The sequence below is a fragment of the Nannobrachium achirus genome (assembly GCF_963921795.1).
Source record: "Nannobrachium achirus genome assembly, chromosome: 15".
Taxonomy (NCBI): Eukaryota; Metazoa; Chordata; class Actinopteri; order Myctophiformes; family Myctophidae; genus Nannobrachium; species Nannobrachium achirus.
In genome coordinates this window covers 4,808,931-4,829,080 of record NC_137822.1, presented here as the reverse complement: position 1 = coordinate 4,829,080, position 20,150 = coordinate 4,808,931, and the positions used below count along the sequence as shown (strand labels likewise).

The following is a 20,150-nucleotide window of genomic DNA, read 5'->3' as shown; positions in this document are numbered from 1 at the left end:
AATTTTACTAGCGTAAAGTACAAACGTATTGGCATGAAAATATACTTATAGTACAAAAAATAACGTCCCATTCCACGCTTCTCAAAGGTTTTCAAAATGTGTAAAAAATATTTCTAAAATAGACGATCTACAAGCTCATAAAGCGTCACATCGCGATGCACCGGGAGGGTGTAGATCAGCTATTTCTTTTTTAATAGGTGAAGTATAAAATAGGGCTTAAGTGGTTAACGTGGGTTTTGTGATAACAATATAAATCTGCAAAGTAACTTGTAAGGTTTTCAGATAATTGTAGTGGAGTAAAAAGTACAGTATTTGCCTCTGAGATGTAATTAATTGTTAAAGTACAGTGCATGAGTAAATGTACTGAGTTACTTTCCACCTCTGCTCTGATACTGAAATATGAATCCGGATAATTATGAAAACATCACATACAGTTGTAATTGCAAGCATATGGTGTTATGGTTGCATCTTCCACGCAAACAAACATACAAAAAACGGGTCTTCTAAAAGCTTTTATGCAATAGTGTCGGCTGCAGTTCCTTCATGTTGTATACCAGGGGTTTTCAAAGTGGGTGACTGACGGGGCACCCTGGGGTGCCGCGACGGCAGTCCAGGGTTGCCGCGAGATCATTTGATAATATTTGGAATTTATTTGGACACTTGAAGAAATATTTAGTGTCATTTTAAACTTGAAGTACAAAGTTGTTTTCAGTCAGTTCTAACCAAAATGGCTATTATCTCAACGTTTTCCTCGCAACATAATCACTAAAATATCGTCACTGTCAGACAGAAGCCTCTGTCGCACAAAACTAGTGAAAACAGCCGATCTACAAGCACACAACACCTCGTGATGCAAGGCGTTGTGTGCTTGTAGATCTGCTGTTTTCACTAGTTTAGTACATTTTATAGATGATAAATACAAAAAGAAAGGTTTTGGACATACAAGGTTTCCACCCGACAACGACGATATCCTATAAATTTAAGGTGCTGGGAGTGAAAATTATAATGTAGGGGTGCCTCGGATTAAAAAAAATATTGATAGGGTGCCCTGAGAAAAAAGTTTGGGAACCCCAGTTGTATACAAGTGAAATATGTTACTAGTTACTGTATGAAAATATAAGGGTTGATTTGCTTTGATATGTTACAAGAAGAAATCATTACATCTCCCTAGATGTGTGGAATGCCTTATTAAGACTCTATTGTACCTGGAGTTAAAGCTCAAATTAAGTTTAACCACAGAAATGTTTACCCAGGTCCATCGCTTGGAAGGCCAAACATCCAGCGCTCATCCAAAGGGGATCCCCTCTTTCACCCTTGGTCCAAAGGGGATCCCCTGCCTCCCCCTTGGATGATATTATACTTCTGGTCTTCAGGCAGGGTGACTATGCTGCATTTACCCCCCTGACCGGGCCCCATGACCGGGAAAAAAGTGGGGGTAAAGTTTGTTTGTTTGTTCGTGTAGTGCTACACAGGCAAGTGTTATATCAGCCAAGAAGTGGTATCGTCATGGCCAGTTCAATGAGACCACTGACTCCATGTGGTGATTTGAAGGTTGGGCATTCATCGATGATGTTTTCAACAGTCTGTGGTTTTCAATCACATGCAGATAATGTACAGTTGGGTCTTAGCCACTCCGGAGTGACGTCTGTTGAGTTTGACCAAGGCATTCTGCGGTAGGTCGCACGAAGGAGGATTGCTTGAAGGGGAGTTGAAGCTGAATTGGTTGCTTGTTCCAGCAGTCAAGAATCCGTCCAGGGTGTGGAGGGCTCGTGGTAAGGAGTCTATAGCTATAAGGAGTCTATAGAGAAGTGTCTGCGTTTGCGTCTCTAGTTGACATATTCAACACGCGAGGGTATCAGACTTGTTGGCTCATCTGCATTCATGCAGGCCAGCTTCAGGGTCAGGATGTTTTGACGGAGCTCTGGGGGTGTGCCAGACAGTATGGGAGGAGTTAAGGCACCAACAGATTCATGGGGATGTGGAGTACAACACCTGTATAATGGCTGCTGTGACTCCATGTAGGGGGTGGCATACTCATTACTCAGTATGCAAGGGCATGGGTAGAGGTGTGCAGGATGGTGAAGTTCTCACCCCACCCAGTGCCAGCAAGTCTCTTCAGAAGCCGTCATGACAGCAACTTGTTGGATGTGTGGCTTAAAGGTGAGGCTTCGGTCAAGCGTGACACCAAGGTACCTGGGGTTGGGGTCATGCCTGACGTTGGTGCCATCGAGTGTGATGTTTAGCGTGGCATTGGCACATCGGTTGGCAAGATGGAACACAGAGCATACAGAGCATATTGTCTTTGGCTTTAAGTGCCATTTGTGGAATAACCTGCTCAGTGCTGTATATTTAGAGATCTTTCTCAATGGCATTCTCGACCACACAGAAAGCTTGGCCAGCAAATCCACTGGCTGAGTCGTCAGCATAGATGTATCGCGAAGCACTCTCCAACAGGCACGTCATTAAAAAGCATCGGGGCAATAACAGAGCCTTGGGGCAGCCCATCTCCTTCTCTTACTGCGTTGGCCGTTTGAGGTGTCCACTCTCCAGTGCAACGGTCCTGTATGAAACAACTTGGTGAACTTCACAAGCTTAACATTTGGGCAAAGTCTCCAGGAGCTTCTCCAGGGCCTCTGTGCTAAACTGTGTCGTACACCGCAGAGGTCAATGCAAAAAAATGAAAAACAAAACAAAAATAGCAACCGAATTCATAGGACAGTCCCCTGCATGGAGAACCAAACGGGATCCCACTTTGACCAATGGCTACAAATGGCAGCGTTCTTTACGCATAACCTGCCAAGCTGCATGATTAACGCGGTCGTAAGGAGAAAAAAAAGTAGCAAAACAATAATTACTAGTATGACAAAAGGTATAACGTGGCAAGTGCACAGCATTCCTGCACATGTGGATCACCAGGCATGTGGTCGTTGGTCCCTGCATGGTCATTGACCTGGTGGTTGGGATGAGGAACTGTCTCGGGTGGGTAGAAGGTCGTAGTGGGAGAGAGGATGTGGTAATTGTCAGTCCGCCCCCTAGTGGTCGGATGAGGGACTGTCTCGGGTGGGCAGCAGGTCGTAGTGGGAGAGGATGTGGCTGTTTTTGGGGAGGTCGTACGGGTCCTGGCCCAGGTGCAAGTTGCCATGCGAGTGGATGCCGTTAATGGTGGGTTCTGGAAAACAAACGCAAACAAACACAGCTAGAAGTTAATTCATTATACTGTAGTTGGTGCATGTCTTTAGGATTTTGTTCATGGTTCATTACTTCTACTACTGCTACTACAATTCTTATTAATATCATCACGTGATGCCATGAGGTGCACTCGCCACTGGCATCACCACTGGCATCACCAGGAATGCTGGTCCCTCATTGGCTGTTAATGATGATGTTGCCAGAAATGCTGGTCCCTGATTGGGCCATGGTCCCCGAATCTGTGGCTTTTAGTGTGAGCACTTTGAATTTTGAATTTGTACATTTACACAAATCTTCTCTCTCTCTCTCTCTCTCTCTCTCTCTCTCTCTCTCTCTCTCTCTCTCTCTCTCTCTCTCTCTCTCTCTCTCTCTCTCTCTCTCTCCATGCATTACAGTATGTCTCTATCTCTCTCATATCTCGTTACCCATACTGTGATTTGAGCCGCTGAAAACGGGGGGGAGGCCAGAGGTTTAAAGTGGATCGAGAGCCTCACCGACTTCGTAGACGTTCCTGTTGGCGCTAGCATTGTTGATCTCGGCGTAGGGCGTGGAGTCGCGGCTCACGGGCGACTTCATCTCCACGTAGCCGCACTCGGCTTGCTTGGGCGTGAGCGCCGGCGGGTCCTTGATGGTGGCGTAGGGGTTCTCTGAGCTGCTGAGAGAACAGGAGCTGCCGTGGTGGTACGGCGCTCCGCTCACCAGGTCTGAGGAGGACAGCAAGGGGACAAGAAGACATCACTTAAACTAGAAATATGTCATTTAGCAACCATCCCGCCATCCCATTCCCTGTTCTCACTCCTCCCATCCAAAAAACGTTACCAGAGCATCAAATCGCACACCACTCGTTTCAGTAATAGTTTTTTTGCCCAGGCAGTCAGGTTGCTCAACGAAGGGCTGAAAGTGAAACATAGGTAAACATGGGCACTCTGTACGCATTTTTAAACTGTACACTGTTACACTGTATGGTATAGTTGTTGTTGGGACTTGGCCTGCATGGTATGTGGGTGCACACTCTTGTCGGTCACTGTGCCCATGTCTTTGTGTAATAAGGCTGAGAGTGCTCCTGGCACAAGCATTTCATTGTATCTGTACTTGTATTGATATGTGTGACAATAAACCTAAACCTGAAATTGCAAGTAGTGGGAGAAATATGTGAAAAAGGTGTTCACTTCCGGCAGAAAGCGTGAAAATGTGCACCTAGGGGTATTTTTGTGCGCTGAATTCAAAAATGTACGGTCCCAAGCACTTTTCTCAAATTCACTTTTCTCTAATTCACTTACCATAGGGTTAGGGTTAGGAAAAAAAGACCCCCCAAAAATCTTCTTTAAGTAGCATGTGAGGAGACCCCTCACATCTAGGGGGTTTTCATGATTCTGAATCCATTCCAAGCATTCGTTTTGCACAAAAACGTTCCTTGGGCAAGAAATGGACCCCACAAAACTATGGTTTAGTGATGAGTCATCACTTTTCACAGTTGTATAGGGTCCATTTTTAGCCCAAGGAATGTTTTTCGTGCAAAACAAATGCTTGCAATGGATTCAGAATCATGAAAACCCCCTAGATAGACCCCTCACATGCTATTTAAAGAAGATTTTTTGGGGTACATACATACCCACATACAGTACATACCCACGTACAGTACATACCCACATACAGTACATACCCACATACAGTACATACCCACGTACAGTACATACCCACATACAGTACATACCCACGTACAGTACATACCCACATACAGTACATACCCACATACAGTACATACCCACATACAGTACATACCCACATACAGTACATACCCACATACAGTACATACCCACGTACAGTACATACCCACATACAGTACATACCCACATACAGTACATACCCACATACAGTACAGTACATACCCACGTACAGTACATACCCACGTACAGTACATACCCACATACAGTACATACCCACATACAGTACATACCCACGTACAGTACATACCCACATACAGTACATACCCACATACAGTACATACCCACGTACAGTACATACCCACATACAGTACATACCCACGTACAGTACATACCCACGTACAGTACATACCCACATACAGTACATACCCACATACAGTACATACCCACATACAGTACATACCCACATACAGTACATACCCACGTACAGTACATACCCACATACAGTACATACCCACATACAGTACATACCCACATACAGTACATACCCACGTACAGTACATACCCACATACAGTACATACCCACGTACAGTACATACCCACATACAGTACATACCCACATACAGTACATACCCACATACAGTACATACCCACATACAGTACATACCCACATACAGTACATACCCACGTACAGTACATACCCACGTACAGTACATACCCACATACAGTACATACCCACATACAGTACATACCCACATACAGTACATACCCACATACAGTACATACCCACATACAGTACATTCCCACATACAGTACATACACACGTACAGTACATACCCACGTACAGTACATACCCACATACAGTACATACCCACATACGTACAGTACATACCCACATACAGTACATACCCACATACAGTACATACCCACATACAGTATATACCCACGTACAGTACATACCCACATACAGTACATACCCACATACGTACAGTACATACCCACATACAGTACATACCCACATACAGTACATACCCACATACAGTACATACCCACGTACAGTACATACCCACATACAGTACATACCCACATACAGTACATACCCACGTACAGTACATACCCACGTACAGTACATACCCACGTACAGTACATACCCACGTACAGTACATACCCACATACAGTACATACCCACATACAGTACATACCCACATACAGTACATACCCACATACAGTACATACCCACGTACAGTACATACCCACATACAGTACATACCCACATACAGTACATACCCACGTACAGTACATACCCACATACAGTACATACCCACATACAGTACATACCCACATACAGTACATACCCACATACAGTACATACCCACGTACAGTACATACCCACATACAGTACATACCCACATACAGTACATACCCACATACAGTACATACCCACGTACAGTACATACCCACGTACAGTACATACCCACGTACAGTACATACCCACGTACAGTACATACCCACAAACAAACAGACAGCCCTCAAATCACACTACTTTCCCGCTCTGCTGGCACAAGTAAGGTTAAGAGTTCACCAACACTTTTCAGCTCGAGAGAGACCCAAAAGACATTGTCCCGGGACACCAAACGTACAAAAATACTTTATGAACGCGTTGTGAGCTTGTAGATCTGCGATATTCAAAAATGTTTGATACATATTGCAATACAGATTTTTGTTGGTGCTCTAAGTAAATTTGATGGCAATACTTTTTGTCCTCAAATTGAAATGAATATGCTTCTCGGTTGCCATCGCTGCATGTGGACTGTCTGGAACGCCCTCAAGGAGGGTTCCCGAACCACCCTTTCAAACCACTGCCTCAGTACTACGCTGCAGAACCCCATGATCGTCTTGTGAGAGGACGTGTCCAAAATCCAACCCCCCCTGGGTTTGGATGTTGGCACGAGTGTTGGCACGAGTGACACGTAGTCTTTCCACATGATCCACTTCAATCAAGATAGATACAAATTGACTATTTCTTCACTGCAGCTCTCGATATTACTCGACATTAAAGATGTTGAAATCACCTCACCTTGCCAGGTGAGGTGCAAAACTATTTCCCTTGTGGATAATAAAGATATCTAATCTAACGTGCTGTTCCCCCTGAGGCTCATTCGGGGGTCATAATGCCCCCCCCCCCTATTAACAGAGTAGGTTTACGAGAGAACTTTATTTGATGACGTATGAATAAAGTACCACTAATTACGTAAAGGTGCCTAACTCTGTATAATTGCATTCAATTAAAGTATATTGTATCACTTAGATCTGTGGAGTGTATGTGTACACTGTATGTGGGACTGGTTGTCGAGTTTAACCAGTTTATCCAGACAGAATATACATAAATTGACAGTAACTAACAGTTACAGTGTTACTAAGTAAAGAAGTAACATCAAAGAAGCATGGCAAGGGAGACAGAGAGAGAGAGAGAGAGAGAGAGAGAGAGACACACACCACTCACATCTTCCAAAAAATAAAACAATAAAGAAATAAACAAACTGCCATGGCGATCTGCATAGCAAAAAGTGAATGGCCGTGGCTGCATATCAGTGGGGTGTGTGAGGGATGGTCTTATGTGGGCCTTTGACACATTGCCACGTAAGAAGGCTGAAATCCCCCAAAGCAGGAGAAAAGAAGGAGACATGATGTCTCCTGCAGAATGCAGGAAGAGTTGGCAGGCACACTATGCCCTGAGCTCATAATACATTATGATGGCACATATAATACTTCACAAGCGTTGTAAATAAGTTGTCATACATGATTCTAAACATCTATAACGAGTGTTATAATGCTGTATGAATGCGATTATAATGCATCAGAGACCCGACCCGACCTTTATCTGGCCAGTCTGTTGGGACCTTTAAGTAAAGTGTTAATGACAAGAGCTCATGCCTGGAGCCCTATGAATAGACAATCAGCTTTCTCTGAAGAACTGTCACGGGACATGAGAGAGAGGGCGGAGCACAGCGCGGCGTGTCCCAGGAAAGAATTTGGAGTTTCAGATGCTTTTTTAGGGAAACAAGCCATGGACGTCTTGCTGCCTGTGCTGCTGGCTCTGCTGGCCTGTGTACTGGGAGGGCTGTATCAGCTGGGGGCGTTTCGGCGCCGCCGCACCGGGGAGCCGCCGCTGGACCGGGGACCCGTCCCCTGGCTGGGACACGTGCTGGAGTTCCAACGGGACGCCGCCGCCTTCCTGGAGAGGATGCGGCGGCGGCACGGGGACGTCTTCACCGTGCAGCTCGGGGGCCACTACGTCACCTGGCTCACGGACCCCCTGTCCTTCGGGGCGGTCGTGAAGGAGGCCCGCGCCAAGCTCGACTTCGACCAATTCGCGGTGCAGCTGGTCAAGAAGGTGTTCGGGTACGAGCATGGGGATGGGACGATTGTGAAAATGTCATGTCATGGTTATTGTGAGCAAAGATATTGCGATTTACGATGTTATCGCGATCATCAAAATATCCGTTATCCTGGGGCGGAACATTTGCCAAAAAAATCGCCGACCTACTTGTAGATCGGCTATTTTTTGGCAAAGACATTTGGTAGAGAGTGAAAAAAATATAAACTGTATCAAGTACGTTATTTCCAGGTCCGTTTTAGCAAATTATCGAGGGTTTAAGTGGTACTGGATATGCAGCTCGGCAAATAAGAGGTGAATTGATCCCAGTGGATGACCGAGGACGCTTTCACGATGTGAAATCTCCACGATACGATGGAGTGTTTTTTTATCACGATAAACGATACTATCCCTAGGTACGAGTCGGAGCACCGGATCCCGCAAACGCACAGCAACAAGCACCTGATGGGGGACGGGCTGGCGATGATGACACAGGCCATGATGAAGAACCTGCAGAACCTCATGCTGCACCGCCTGGGCTCTGGAGAAGATCTACAAGACCTGACACCACACAGCGCGGGGTCTGGAGAGGATCTGAAGGACTGGCAGGAGGATGGACTGTTTATGTACAGGTAGTGCAAAATCAGTGATTCTCTGCAAAGTTTCGTTCGCTGGAAATGAAGCTGCTTCCGGGTTCTCGTTGAAGTTGCTGTTCCTATTAATGGGCCGGCAGATGTCGCTGTTTCACCTTCTACTGGTGTCAAGAAACCTTTAGCTCAAATACTATAGATAGATAGATAGATAGATAGATAGATACCGGTAGATACCTTTATTATCCCAAGGGGGAAATTCAGTACTATGAGGATCCGGCAAATTTTACACTTGATTTTATTATCTTAGTAAACCTTATCATAAACACTGTATGTTTTCTTTTTTTTTTCTTCAAATTTTTATCCCACGATTTTTGCAACTCATTTTCAAACAGTGCCAATTGCCTATGTAATCCTGGGCTCTGCTCTCCCTCTGCTGCGCCTGGGGAGACAACGGACTGACCTCATGCTTCCTTCAATGCATGAGTAGTCCAAGTTGTTTCTTTTCACCTGACAGGGGGGGATTTCCCCGGGATGGACGTAGCGCGTGGAAGGAACACGTTATTCCAACCAGTTCCTTTCCCCTCCAACACTGTATGTTTTCAATCGCTAGATTAGTATTTTTTTTTAATCATCATGACATGCGTTTAGTAAATTGTGGTCACATACATTTTAAAATTAATGATGATTCTAGAAAGCAGAAAACCAATAATCTGTAATCCTATATTCTACAAAGTAATAGGATTAGCTTTCAATCCATATATTTAACAGAGAAATCATCCCTGGGCCTAGACTGAGTTGAGGGTCTTGTGACACAGTTGATATTCAGTTGAGAATTTCCAGATGTTCTACAGCCAGCGCCCCCTTACCCCCTAGGTTAGTGCGTGTAAGCAGGGCCGCCACAAGACCGCTCTCATTTTCTGGTGCCTTTTGGCAACGTGATGCCTGACTCTCACTGCGTCATGCGCGTCATAGTAGGGGCGGCGCTGCGTGTAAGAGCGGTGTGCGCTCCACAAGCACACACCACATGTGGGATTGTGGGAATAGAGGCTGTCTGGAATAAGAGCACAAAAGCAATCTTAGCGTACTAGGAAATGATTGTAACCAATGATTGTGTGACATGAACTCCTGTAATATGCGAATGAGGTGTATAACTCGTCATGTGAAGACAGCTCCCGGAGTCAGAGTCTACGGCTATGCTCGCTGTTATGTATCTGTCTGCATTGCTATGTCAATAGCAATTGTTGGCAGAGAATCATGTCTTCTACATCAGCGTCTACAGAGTGTTATTTACATAGTTTCAAAGAGGATTCTCCTCTACTGGCTATACAGAGTGAATTAAGACCCACCCTCCAGCTAATAGCATTAATTTGATTCATTTCCGTGTTGATTTCTAAGAAAGACGTCAGATTTTTCAACCCTTGACATGAAAACGTTTGAGCCCCAGGACTCCTATACATAACAACTTAGGTTTTTCAGAAAACGTCTGTAGACGGCCTCAGGTCTTAATAAGGATTCCGTTTCCGTCCCAGCTACAACGTGGTGTTCAGGGCCGGCTACCTGTCCCTGTTCGGCAACGTGGCGCCCCAGGGGCCGGGGGCTTCCGAGGAGGCCATCGAGAAAGCCAAAGAGATGGACAGGCTGACGTCAGACGAGCTGTTCCGCGAGTTCCGCAAGTACGACCAGCTCTTTCCCAAGGTGGCCTACGGCATTCTGTCGCCCGGCCAGAGGAGGGAGGCAGACAGGCTGCAGAGGCTGTTCTGGAAGAGTCTGTCGGTGCAGAGGGTCAAGGCCAAGGACAACGTCAGCCCCTGGGTGTGGGAGCAGCAACAGGTGAACCAGCGCTGGAAACTAACTATACATTTACTTAAAGATGGGGTGTCATGATTTTTTTCCCCCTAAAACATGATGATCCGCTATTATGATTATACTAGGAGCTGAGTGTATGATGTCATTAACTCAGTGTTTTTTAATCGCTGGTTAATCTTTCAGCTTTCAGGAAGAAACCAAAAATACACAGGGAAGGCAAATTTGCACATTATAAACACACCTGGGGTCTATTAGAGTAATGTTAACTCCATAGACACACACAAAACTGAAAAAGTACAAAACTATGGCACCACCTCTTTAAGTACAGTTTTGAGGTACAGTATTTGTACTTTACTTGTGTAGTTCCAATTTCCAATACTTACTGGCTACCTGAAAATAGCCGATCTACAAGCTCACAATGCGTCGCGATGCGATCAGGGGTGTTGTTGGCTGGATTATTCATGAAGCTTTCCCGGAAGAGAAGATCCCATGATTGGCCGCTAGTTGTGCTGGTACCAAAAATATTTTTTCTCCCCTGGACTCCATTCATTTTCCCCTTTGATTTTCTAACCTTAACTCATTTTTTTTATTCGAAAGCTGTCATCTTGTCTACCGGTCTACTACATGAGTCGCGCACAGATCATGCACTATGCGTGCACGTGCCCACGTTAAAAGGGAAGGACAATTTGGCAGGAAAACAGTTCAGCCTATGTTTAAAATAGCATCATATGAGTTAATAAACATCGTCATAAATACTTTATGGTTCCTGTCGCTAGTGAAAAACTGTCTTTCAATTACCATGATATGCGTTTTGTGCAAATATGGTCCCATTTATGTTAAAATTGATGATAAAGTTGCGGGGGGCGTGGCCAACTAAGCTGATACCAGTCTGCTGTGTTCTTCTTCGTGTGCTTTATTTCGGGAGGCTCCGACAACATTCTCCCATATATCCCTGCGGTTGCACGTGACCGTTGGCAGCCAATAGCATTCCTTATGATTCCTGGGGTACCATTCAAAGAATGATGGCGACACCCATACAAGGGACAAAAAAGCGTAATTTTCGCCGCATAGAAACTAGGCCTGTGCAAAAAAATCGATTCACTATATTATTGTGATGTTAATGCTGGCGATTCAATTAATCGATTTTCAAAGTTCAGAATCGATTTTCCCGATTTTTTTTTATTTATAAAAAAGAAGAAAAAAAAACTTTTTTTTTTTTATGGCCAAATTAACCTGAAGGTGAAATAACCACTTTCAGTCAGAGTAAGTACAGGTCCTAAAGGAACAGTTTAGATTGAGGATGTCATGTTATGGCTAAAGCTAGCACAGTGCTGTAGGCCTGCAGCACAGTGATTTTTTCCCCCCTTTTTTTATGACTGTTGTGTTCTGTGTTTTCTGGCATCTGGACCAGGAACATGTTGTTGTAATGTTGTACCACTGGCACTTTGGCTGAAATAAATGTCAGAAAGATTGACTGACTTTATTTGGCTGCATTGATTTGAAGTATATGATTCAACTTTTAATGTTTTATATTGTTTAGAATTGTTTTAAAATATTTCAATATAAAAAAGCTGTAATTTTTGGGGAAAAATCGCAATAATCGTGATTCGAATCGCAAATCGCAGGAAAACGCAATAATTGTGATATAATCGAATCGTCACCCTATGAATCGAAATCGAATCGAATCGGGAAAAAGTGAATCGTCACAGGCCTAATAGAAACCAATGGCTTCGCATCATCCATATTTTTTTTTACAGTCTATGGATGCGATGCATTGTGAGCTTGTAGATCTGCTATTACATTTTATGTTTGGTTGCCCTCGCGCTCTATTATAGCAGAGCTTTAGCAGCCATCAAGGCCTGCCCAAGATACATTTTTGTCAACAAAATCATCTTAGATCTAGTCGACTAAAATCTTTAGTGGACTAAAACTAGACTAAAACTAAAGCATGTCAGATGACTAAAATGTGACAAAGAAATAACTAATACAGGACACGTGAGTCTCGCCCCGCCTCAACCTCGGGCGAGACTCACGTGTGAAAACGAAGACTAAGTATATTGACCCAAGTAAATGTACTTTGGCTAACTGACCACTGCTGCAGGTGAGGGAGGAGCAGGGCATAGAGGAGTCCATGCGGGACCGCTACATGTTCCTGCTGCTGTGGGCGTCCCAGGGCAACACGGGGTCCTCCGCCTTCTGGCTGCTCTTCTACCTCACCAAGCACCCTGACGCTATGCAGGCCGTCAGGGCAGAGGTACTCCACCCCACCTCACCCTAGGGTATTCACCAACTATTCGAATATTCGAATATTCGAATGATCTACATGCTCGATCTACATGCTCACAACGCCTAACGTTGCGAGGCGTTGTGAGCGGCTATTTGATCGGCTATTTTCACAACGTTCGCCTCTTGCTTACTTAATATTTGAGAGTTTGGCCAGTCCTGTCGAATATTTGACTATTCGAATACTTTGAGGTCGAATAATTCGAATACTAAAAATCACTATTCGTGAATGCCCTATCTCACCCTAGCACTCACCTCTTCTATTTTCTATGATCAGTGGTTCTCAAACTTTATCATGTCAAGGATCCCCAGAATTATGTGTATTTGGTCACGGACCCGATCTTAAAATGTGTTGTTCCAGGGACTCCCCGCCCAAGAAGTAAAGATTTTAGTTAAAAATGTCACCAATGCGAAGTGAGCGGTGCAAACACGACACACGTGCATATCGCCTTGTGTGGCCCTTTCTGTCCATGACATCAGTTACTTTACATATCGTCATTGTCGGGTGGGAACCTCGTATCTCCAAGTTTCAAATTTGTATGTTCTTTCACAAAGCAAAGCCCTGCTTCATCAGACAAGGCCGTCGCACAAAAGGAGTGAAAACAGCAGATCTACAAGCACACAACGCCTCGCGGTGCGAGGCGTTGTGTGCTTGTAGATCGGCTGTTTTCACTAGTTTAAATCATTTCTAAAATGAAAATGCAAAACAAACGGTTTCGGACATACAATGTTTTCACCCGACAACGACGATATGTCTATGACTATGATCTCCACACATGGAGATCCGTACGAATACACACAAAGTGAAAGCACCGCTCAAAAAACATATATTCAAAGATTTGCACAAATGTATGATTTTTCAAGTCTCTCTGACTGGATAAGAGTGTCTGTAAAAAAGAATACCTAAACTGTAAACCGTAAACTGCAGGTGGAGGCGGTTCTGCGCGAGTCGGGCCAGGAGGCGCGGCGCGGCGGGCCTCTCATCGACCTGACCCGGGACATGCTGACCAGGACGCCGGTGCTGGACAGCGCCGTGGAGGAGACCCTGCGGCTGACGGCCGCGCCCATGCTCTTCCGGGCAGTGCTGCAGGACATGACCATCAAGATGGCCGACGGGCGCGGGTACGCCGTGCGCCAGGGCGACCGCGTGGCGCTGTTCCCCCGCGACGCCGTCCAGCTCGACCCCGAGGTCCACCCCGACCCCCTCTCCTTCAAGTACGACCGCTTCCTCAACCCGGACGGGAGCAAGAAAACGGACTTTTACAAAGCAGGTACGAATATAGCCACAAGTTTCCAGTGTCCCATAAGCCCTTGCGTGTTCTTTACTTTAAAGGCATAGTTTACCCCCCAAAAAATACTAATTTTCTATCGATTACTGACCCCATGGAAACTTGAATTCATGAATATTGTTTTGTTTATGTCGCATTCCTATGCCAATCATTTGATGACCAGCAGTGGTTCCCTATGGAGACACAAAAGCACCTCCTTTGCTCACTATGGAGACACAGAGTGTCTCCTCAAATTATTGGCTTAGGAATGCGACAAAAAAAAAAATGGGATGAACTATGCCTTTAAGCCTTGCTGTAATATGCTGTATTGTCTTCATAGAATGCTGGAATGTGCCCACGATACAGTAGCTTCATTATCAGGGCAAGGTGTTAGAGCAGCACTTACATTTTCAATATTTTAATATAATTTTTCAATGATGCTCATTATAAGACGGCGCTATTTACGTCTACTCACTCGTCTACTACGTACAAGTACACAACGCCGTTGTGTGCTTGTAGATCTGCTGTTTTCCCTACCTTTGTGCGACGGCCTTGTATGATGAAGCAGGGCTTTACTTTGCGAAAAAACGAGATACGAGGTTTCTGCCCGACAGTGACGATATATTTTTTGACCTTTTTATCCCCCATAATGACGCAGGCAAGAGGCTGAAGTACTTCAACATGCCGTGGGGGGCCGGGCTCTCCATGTGTCCCGGCAGGTTCTTTGCCACCAACGAGCTGAAGCAGTTCATCTTCCTCATGCTGATCTACTTTGACTTTGAGCTGGTGAACCCAGACGAGCCGGCGCCCGATGTGGACGTCAAGCGATGGGGCATCGGGTCCATGCAACCCAGCAGAGATGTTCAGTTCCGCTACAGACTCCGATTCTAACCCAGCAGAGTTTAAGCATTTAGGGCTGTCACAATTATTACATAATCGTCTAATCGCAATTATTTGACATAATCGCAAATATTTTTGTCATAATCGTGAATGTTGAAAAATGTTCATACATTTACAAACATTTTCAGAAATAGTGGAAATAGCAGATCTACAAGCTCACAACGCGTCGCATCGCGACGCGTTGTGAGCTTGTAGATCGGCTATTTCCACTATTAATGTTATTTTTTTATGTAGAAAGTTGTCAAATATGTCACTAATTTCTTTGTATATTTAGTTATGTGTCACATCTGCCCTGTGCAACTTCAAAGCTAAAAGCCAAACAGAAATGTAATTATCAACGACAAAAACACAATTAAATTGTTAATCGCAATTATTTGAGTGACAATTAATCGTCATGTAAAACGTCATATCGTGACAGCCCTATTAGCATTATGCTCATTATCAATACCATAATCATGAAATCGAATTGCATAGAAATAGGCATTGCTTCTCTTTGTTTCCACAATATTATTTGCCTGCTTAATAAACCAGACCGAACACAACAACACCCCCTGGCGGATAGAGGCTGGCAACGCCAGGCAACAATATTATAGCATTTGCACTACATTGCAGAAGATCAAACAAAGCTGTGAACGCTATACAAAAATGTATAAATAAATGATTATGCTCTGATCAATATGCTGTTTAGTCTATTATTGTGTTTGTGTATGATTCTTAAAAGATATGTGAATAATGAAATATGTATACTGTAGGCTAAGTATACTTGAATATTTGAAATGTGTACGGGGTAATGTGCACGATTTGCTTGTGTCCACATAATCCATATGGCCCTCATTTATCAACGTGGTGCAGATCAAAATTTGGGTGTACACCGAAATTTAGGCAAGTCTCTGCATTTATCATTTCAACTTGACTTTGACTTTGGTCTAGGGTTGGATCAAATCTCACGTCAAGTCCTGAGGTGGTGTAGGAATCATCCTACACCACTTTGTTCCATTGTAGACGTGCGGAGCAGCATTGTCTAATTATCTGACAGGCAATGGACACATGTATCCACTCGAAAATGTATATCCAACACAATAATAAATAATCCTGTGAAAATATAACATTTTATATAGCCGGCTACATCATGGACATTCACGCCGATTTTATTTCCAAGTTACAATGACAAGCATTAAGCAATTTAAATCTAGCGATATGGAAGAAATCTACTGTTAATTGATTTAACAGTCTAATGGACTGGCTCAGAACAAGCACATACGAAAGCATGCGAGAGCATTTTCGGGACCAGCGGACCAGCCCAGCGCAGACCTGGCTGTGAACACCCAAAATAATCATATTTGAACTGGGGACCCCCCACCCTGAAAAACACATGGAATGTAAGGGTTGAGTTGACATTTTGTTTGACTCACTTCCACAGATAAATATTGTGAAAATGTCTCACAACGCCTCGCAACGTGAGGCATTGTGTCATTTGCTGACCCCCTCCAGAAAGATCATGTGGGGACCCCACCTGGGGGACCTGACCCCCAGTTTGGGAACCAGCAGGGGCGTCAATTGGGTATGGCAGGGGTATGCAGCAGCCATACCCTGGGTCCAGAACATAAAAGTTACTTTTAAATATAAATCCATGAATGTATCTTTGTCTATCTGTGTCTATACTGTGTCTAAATTACAGTAATAACTACAAATGCAAAACTTTACAAAATGGTCACTTTAACAAGGTATTATAATTGTATTCTCCCCATCTTGACAAAATGGTATATTCCCAGGTTCCGCAGGTCAGCTGCACAGGTGCAATGCATTATTGTTAATTGTGGCACGTTTACTAACATGCCAAGTTTAGCTGCACTCGAACAACTGTTCCAGTAAGTAAGGCAACATGACTGGTGTCTTGCACGCGCGCGAAGCCAGTCATGTTGCCATACCTTAGCTTTTTCTGAACTGACGCCACTGGGAACCAGTGCATTACGTAGTGATGGAAGTCAGATATCTTACTAGTAGAATGGAACTCACCTCGTAAGGACTTCCCCAGGAAGCCTCTGTCCACGCCGTAGGCTCCTGCTGGGAGAGGAACCAACATCATGTCAGGGTGAGATATCCATGGCTCTGCTTTTGATATGTTATATTGATTAATATGGATTAAAGCAAAATACAATCTCTCGACTGAGATTTATTTTGTTTGTTTGTTAGGCCACGTCCTAATAATGCAATCCAAGGAAACCCCACACACACAATCTGAGTTTCATATAAACAAGTAGCCTACAATAGGTAGACTTTTGGAAGCCATACAACCAACCAGTTGAATACATTTCATTGCTAAAGTCGCCATACCAGCCCTGACAAAAAGTGAAAAATGAACATGCCTTCTGTTGCTAGTTTGACACTAGAACTACTAGAACTTTGGCACTTAGAACTACAGACTCACTCCCTAGCTTCTGCCGAGGACTGAAGACTCACCTCCTCAGACCTAAACCCATTGCACTACTGTAACACTCCCCTTCCCTCAATGACCATACATGAAGCTAGATAGCATTTTTTTTCTTTTTTTTTTTCTTTTAAGTTTTTTACTCCTCCCTTCCTTAGGTGCGTGGAGCGTGTGGTCTACCTATGTTATTATTTTTCTAGATTGATATTCCTATGCATTAGTTATATTATTGTTGATGTACTGACATTATCTTGCTTATTATATTGATGTATTACATGCTTATTGTAAGTCGCTTTGGATTAAAAGCGTCTGCTAAATGCCTAAATTGTAAATTGTTATTGTAACAACAAGCACTACGTGTTGTAAGCTTGTACTGTAGATAGCCTATTTTCGGAGCATAGCATGATTCCAAGGCAGACACACTGACTTCTATCTCACCTAGCTCATTGAAACAGTCTCCGTGTTTCCAGTCTGCAGGAAGGGTGCCAGTGTTGCTGCCCGCCGTGGGCGGTCCCTTCCTGGGACCCGTCGCAGCGTTCTTCACAAACATCTGCTCGTTATTGCTCTGTAACGGAGACACAATGCATGCACGTTAAGACTATAGTCCTCCAGGGTTTCTCAAAGTGGGTTACGTGGCCCTACATTATAATTTTCACTCCCAGTACCTTATATTTATAGCATATTGTCGTTGTCAGGTGTATGTCCAAAACCGTTAGTTTTGTATTTATCATCTATAAAATGTAGGCTACTAAACTAGTGAAAACAGCAGATCTACAAGCACACAACTCCTCGCATCGCGAGGTGTTGTGTGCTTGTAGATTGGCTGTTTTCACTAGTTTTGTGCGTCGGTCTTGTATGATGAAGCAGGGCAAAAGACAAGACACAGATACGAGGTTTCTGCCCGACAGTGACGATATTTTAGTGATTATGTTGCGAGGAAAACTTTGAGATAATAGCCATTTTGGTTAGAACTGAGTGAAAATAACTTTGTACTTCAAGTTTCAAATTATACTAAATAATATTTTTTCAAGTGTCCAAATAAATTCCAAATATTATCAAATGATCTTGCGGCACCCCTGGACTGCTGTCACGGCACCCCAGGGTGCCCCGTCACCCACTTTGAAAACCCCTGCCCTAGGGTGCCGTGATGCCAGTCCAGGGGTGCTGCAGAAAAATCTGATAACATTTCGAATTCATCACTACATCACTATCACTTCACTATGCTTAGTCAAACAGACCTGATTTGCACTGTACTTTATGAGTTATCTTTCCAACTCCTTCACCAAAAATAGCAGATCTACAAGCTCACAACATTTTTTGGTGAACCTTGCCCCCAGAATGTGGCTCTTAAGTCTGACATCATTTTGTAGGCAGAGGAGAACTTTTGGGGCCAAAAGGCCCCGGCGCCCATGAATCTTTTTACTATTTTTACGATTTACTAATTTGTCTTCTCTTTCTTGTTGACAGGAAAGTGGTAGAGTTATACTTTAGTCGTTATTTTTGTCTCGTATCTGTTGAAATAGCGAGGGACACATATTGACAATAAATCTTCTTGGAGGTCTGACTACAAAATGATGTCACGGCTTAAAAGCCCCATAGGGATGCTGGGGTTCGAGTGGTTAAACGTCAAGTATAAAGTCATTTTCAGTCAGTTCTGATGGAAATGATATTTCTCAAATATGATGCAAGATTCAAAAAATGAACAGTCTAACTCTGTGGATGAAAAAGTTATTTACAGGGCTGCCCTGAGTCAAAAAAGTTTGAAAACCCCTGTTATAGTCATTGGAATGTGTTCTGAGGGCAGCGTGAATATGAGTCACATCTCTACAATGCACTTCACAACTGTGAACCTCGTGTGAGACGAAAGCAAACCAACTCGCTACTGCCACGCCATTCATTTGAATGTGTACATTTATAGAGATTACAGGCCTTACACACAGAGCCAACATGGTTGTTGACAGTGGTGTAAAGTAACTAAGTAGATTTACTAAAGTACTGTACTTAAGTAAAATGTTGAGGTATTTCTACTTTACTTGAGTGTTTCCAATTTTCCGTACTTTTACTTCTACTCCACTACATCTCGGATGCAAATATTGTACTTTTACACCACTACATTTATTTGAAAACTTCAGTTACTAGTTACTTGGCAGATATGAATGATTATATTATAAAACATACATAAACTACTTTAACCCTATTTCATACCTAGGCTATTTGAAAATAGCAGATCTACAAGCTCACAACTCGTCGCATCACGACGTGTTGTGAGCTCGTAGATCTGCTATTTTCGAACATTTTGTACTTTTACTTTTGGTACTTTAAGTACATTTAGAACACTTTCGTACTTTTACTCAAGTACATTCTGAATTCCGGACTTTTACTTGTAACAGAATAAGTATAACATGTAAGTACTTTTTCCACCACTGGTTGTGTATGTGTACCTTTCTGTAGGGCAGGTTGTTGATGTGGGCAGGGCCGGTGCACTGCGACAGAGTGTGATAGCTGGGGTTGGAGAAGTAGTTGCTGGGGTGATTCTCGCTTGTAGCAGGCACAGTATCTGAAGGACGAAAAAATAAAGAATAAAAAAGGAATCAGAAATAAAACACTTGTTTATCAACCCTTTAGTTTTCCACACCCCTAGCA

At 43.7% G+C, this 20,150-nt stretch overlaps 2 protein-coding genes across 2 annotated transcripts in view; one reads left to right on the top strand and one right to left on the bottom strand.

Annotated features, from left to right (window-relative positions):
- Window positions 1–3,032: 3,032 nt before the first annotated feature.
- megf10 (multiple EGF-like-domains 10) overlaps window positions 3,033–20,150 on the bottom strand; it is a gene marked incomplete at its 3' end in the record, with an annotated part of 71,105 nt that continues 53,987 nt past the window's right edge. The window contains exons 20-24 of the mRNA XM_080742638.1: window positions 19,949–20,064; window positions 17,946–18,072; window positions 17,096–17,140; window positions 3,684–3,893; window positions 3,033–3,169 (exon numbers count right to left, since the gene is read on the bottom strand). Of these exons, the coding sequence (XP_080598764.1) occupies window positions 3,033–3,169; window positions 3,684–3,893; window positions 17,096–17,140; window positions 17,946–18,072; window positions 19,949–20,064 (635 nt within the window). The remainder of the gene's footprint in view (window positions 3,170–3,683; window positions 3,894–17,095; window positions 17,141–17,945; window positions 18,073–19,948; window positions 20,065–20,150) is intronic.
- LOC308298946 (5-beta-cholestane-3-alpha,7-alpha-diol 12-alpha-hydroxylase-like) lies at window positions 7,921–15,070 on the top strand (the record flags this gene model as incomplete). Its single annotated transcript, XM_080742641.1, has 6 exons — window positions 7,921–8,255; window positions 8,646–8,861; window positions 10,352–10,652; window positions 12,730–12,882; window positions 13,840–14,182; window positions 14,838–15,070. The coding sequence occupies 6 exons, from the start codon at window positions 7,921–7,923 to the stop codon at window positions 15,068–15,070; spliced, it is 1,581 nt and encodes a 526-aa protein (XP_080598767.1).